At 57.8% G+C, this 2,530-nt stretch overlaps 1 protein-coding gene across 1 annotated transcript; it reads left to right on the top strand.

The window, feature by feature from the left end:
* The first annotated feature begins 270 nt into the window (after window positions 1-270).
* LOC4330488 (putative transcription factor bHLH086) lies at window positions 271-1,851 on the top strand. The gene is made up of 3 exons (XM_015768796.3): window positions 271-1,060; window positions 1,158-1,289; window positions 1,385-1,851. Exons 1-3 carry the CDS (start codon window positions 416-418, stop codon window positions 1,508-1,510), a joined length of 903 nt encoding a protein of 300 aa, XP_015624282.1. The 5' UTR covers window positions 271-415; the 3' UTR covers window positions 1,511-1,851.
* Window positions 1,852-2,530: the final 679 nt, after the last annotated feature.

Raw genomic sequence — 2,530 nt, forward strand, 5'->3', positions numbered from 1 at the left:
CCGCCGCGCTCCACGCTCCCGTTAGCTGTAGCGCACGCCGTCATCCTCCCACCCCGACGCGCGCCCGCGTGCGTGTGAGCGGCACGGCGAATGGCTCCGGGAACACGGCGTCGGCAGCCGCGATCAGCGAGCCCACCTCCAGCATTTAATGCGCCCGCGTGCACTCGCGCCTCCACGCTTGAGTTGTTTGTTTAGCCCGAGCTCCCCATGTGCCCGACTGCCGCGGCCGCGCGCGTGTATATATACAAACCCACCCGTGCCGCCCACTACACCACACTGCAGACTGCACCACCACACGCCGCGCCGCCGAGGAGAAGGGTGTGCGTGTGACTGATCGACGACGGAGGAGCGCGTGTACGTTGCCGAGGCGACGAAGGGTGCAGTGATCGTATTTGTTGGTAGTGTACTAGTGTGCATGCGCATGGCGCTGGTGCGGGAGCGCGCGATGGTGTACGGTGGAGGGTGCGACGCCGAGGCGTTCGGCGGCGGGTTCGAGTCGTCCCAGATGGGGTACGGCCACGACGCGCTGCTCGACATCGACGCGGCGGCGCTGTTCGGGGGGTACGAGGCGGCCGCCAGCGCCGGGTGCGCCCTCGTGCAGGACGGCGCCGCGGGGTGGGCGGGCGCGGGCGCGTCGTCCTCGGTGCTGGCGTTCGACCGCGCCGCTCAGGCGGAGGAGGCCGAGTGCGACGCGTGGATCGAAGCCATGGACCAGAGCTACGGCGCCGGCGGCGAGGCGGCGCCGTACCGGTCGACGACGGCCGTCGCCTTCGACGCGGCCACCGGCTGCTTCAGCCTGACGGAGAGAGCCACCGGCGGCGGCGGCGGCGCGGGTGGGCGGCAGTTCGGGCTGCTGTTCCCGAGCACGTCGGGCGGCGGCGTCTCCCCCGAACGCGCCGCGCCGGCGCCGGCGCCCCGCGGCTCGCAGAAGCGGGCCCACGCGGAGTCGTCGCAGGCCATGAGCCCTAGCAAGAAGCAGTGCGGCGCCGGCAGGAAGGCGGGCAAGGCCAAGTCGGCGCCGACCACCCCAACCAAGGACCCGCAAAGCCTCGCGGCCAAGGTAATTAAACTTTTACTGAATTCCGCGCCAAAATCCTACTGCTACTCCGACCAATCCATGTACCGAACTGAACTCGAATTGTTCTTGCCGGCGGCAGAATCGGCGCGAGAGGATCAGCGAGCGGCTGCGGATCCTGCAGGAGCTCGTGCCCAACGGCACCAAGGTCGACCTCGTCACCATGCTCGAGAAGGCCATCAGCTACGTCAAGTTCCTCCAGCTTCAAGTCAAGGTATGCACACATCTCTCGCAATGTGCACGCGATTACGCGGTTAGAATTAGAATTTGGAGGTTCTAATTAACTGTGTTTCTGACGATGAACTGCAGGTTCTTGCGACGGACGAGTTCTGGCCGGCGCAGGGAGGGAAGGCGCCGGAGATATCCCAGGTGAAGGAGGCGCTCGACGCCATCTTGTCGTCGTCGTCGCCGCTGATGGGACAACTCATGAACTGAACTACTACTGTAGAAGAAGAAACTACGATAGAAATTATTAATCAATAACGAACCACCTCGTTCGAAGATAAATAATCAAGGGAGGCATATGCATACGTACGCAGGCACAAAACTTTTGTTTTTTTTCTCTCGCCACTGATCATTAGCGCTATCAATGTACCTTTTTTTAGGGGAGTTAATTAGCGTGACACACGTACAGGGAGGTTTAACATTTTGCTAAACCTTGTGGTCATGTTCTTGTGTACTGCGACTAAATACAACCCCCTTTTCTCTCTTCATGATATGGATCGTTCCATCATGTAAGTTTTAGTCAGATCAAAACATGTAACAGTGGTTAGTCAGGTGTCAAGTTGCACTGCTGGAGAACGGATCGGAAGATGTTCGTTCCTTTTTGCCTGCCAAAGAAAGAACTTCTGATCCATCTTAATTTGTAGGGACTAATCTCAATTTCTGCAAAGTGCTTATGAAATCCAGAATTATACAGACAAACAATTCCAGGACAAATCTGCAGCACTCACCTAGTACAGATGTCTTCCAAGATGTATGAATCAATCGTACGTCCAGTTTCCCGATCAAGGAGAAATGCCGGCACTTGGAAGTCCAACCAAATGTCTTCAATTGGTCGTGCTACTATGGTTAACGCTGTTCTCAGCGCTATCCCGATCTATCTGCTGGTTGTGATTGATGCACCCAAGTGGGTGGTCAAGGGCATCGACAAGATCCGTCGCGGGTTCCTTTGGGCAGGTAAAGCGCAAGCTAATGGAGGGTGTTGCAGGGTTGCTTGGTCCAAAGTTTGCGCCCCTAAAAACTACGGCGGTTTGGGTGTACCGAATCTGGAGCTTATGGGTATAGCTCTTCGTTCCAGGTGGACATGGTTGCAACGGACCTCCTCAAGCAAACCTTGGCAGGGGCTAGCTATTCCGGGGTCGCAAAAAGAAAGGAACTTCGTTGCATCCTCTACCGTCTGTCAATTAAGAGACGGACAAACTATTCTCTTCTGGGAAGATAGCTGGTTGCAAG

Source organism: Oryza sativa, chromosome 2 (assembly GCF_034140825.1).
Source record: "Oryza sativa Japonica Group chromosome 2, ASM3414082v1".
Lineage (NCBI taxonomy): Eukaryota > Viridiplantae > Streptophyta > Magnoliopsida > Poales > Poaceae > Oryza > Oryza sativa.

Excerpts from the sequence above, each read along its gene's own strand:
- LOC4330488 (XM_015768796.3), top strand. The coding sequence starts at position 416 with ATGCGCATGGCGCTGGTGCGGGAGCGCGCGATGGTGTACGGTGGAGGG. Across the intron at positions 1,061-1,157 it reads CGCAAAGCCTCGCGGCCAAG|AATCGGCGCGAGAGGATCAG; the intron begins GTAATTAAACTT and ends TGCCGGCGGCAG. Across the intron at positions 1,290-1,384 it reads TCCTCCAGCTTCAAGTCAAG|GTTCTTGCGACGGACGAGTT; the intron begins GTATGCACACAT and ends GATGAACTGCAG.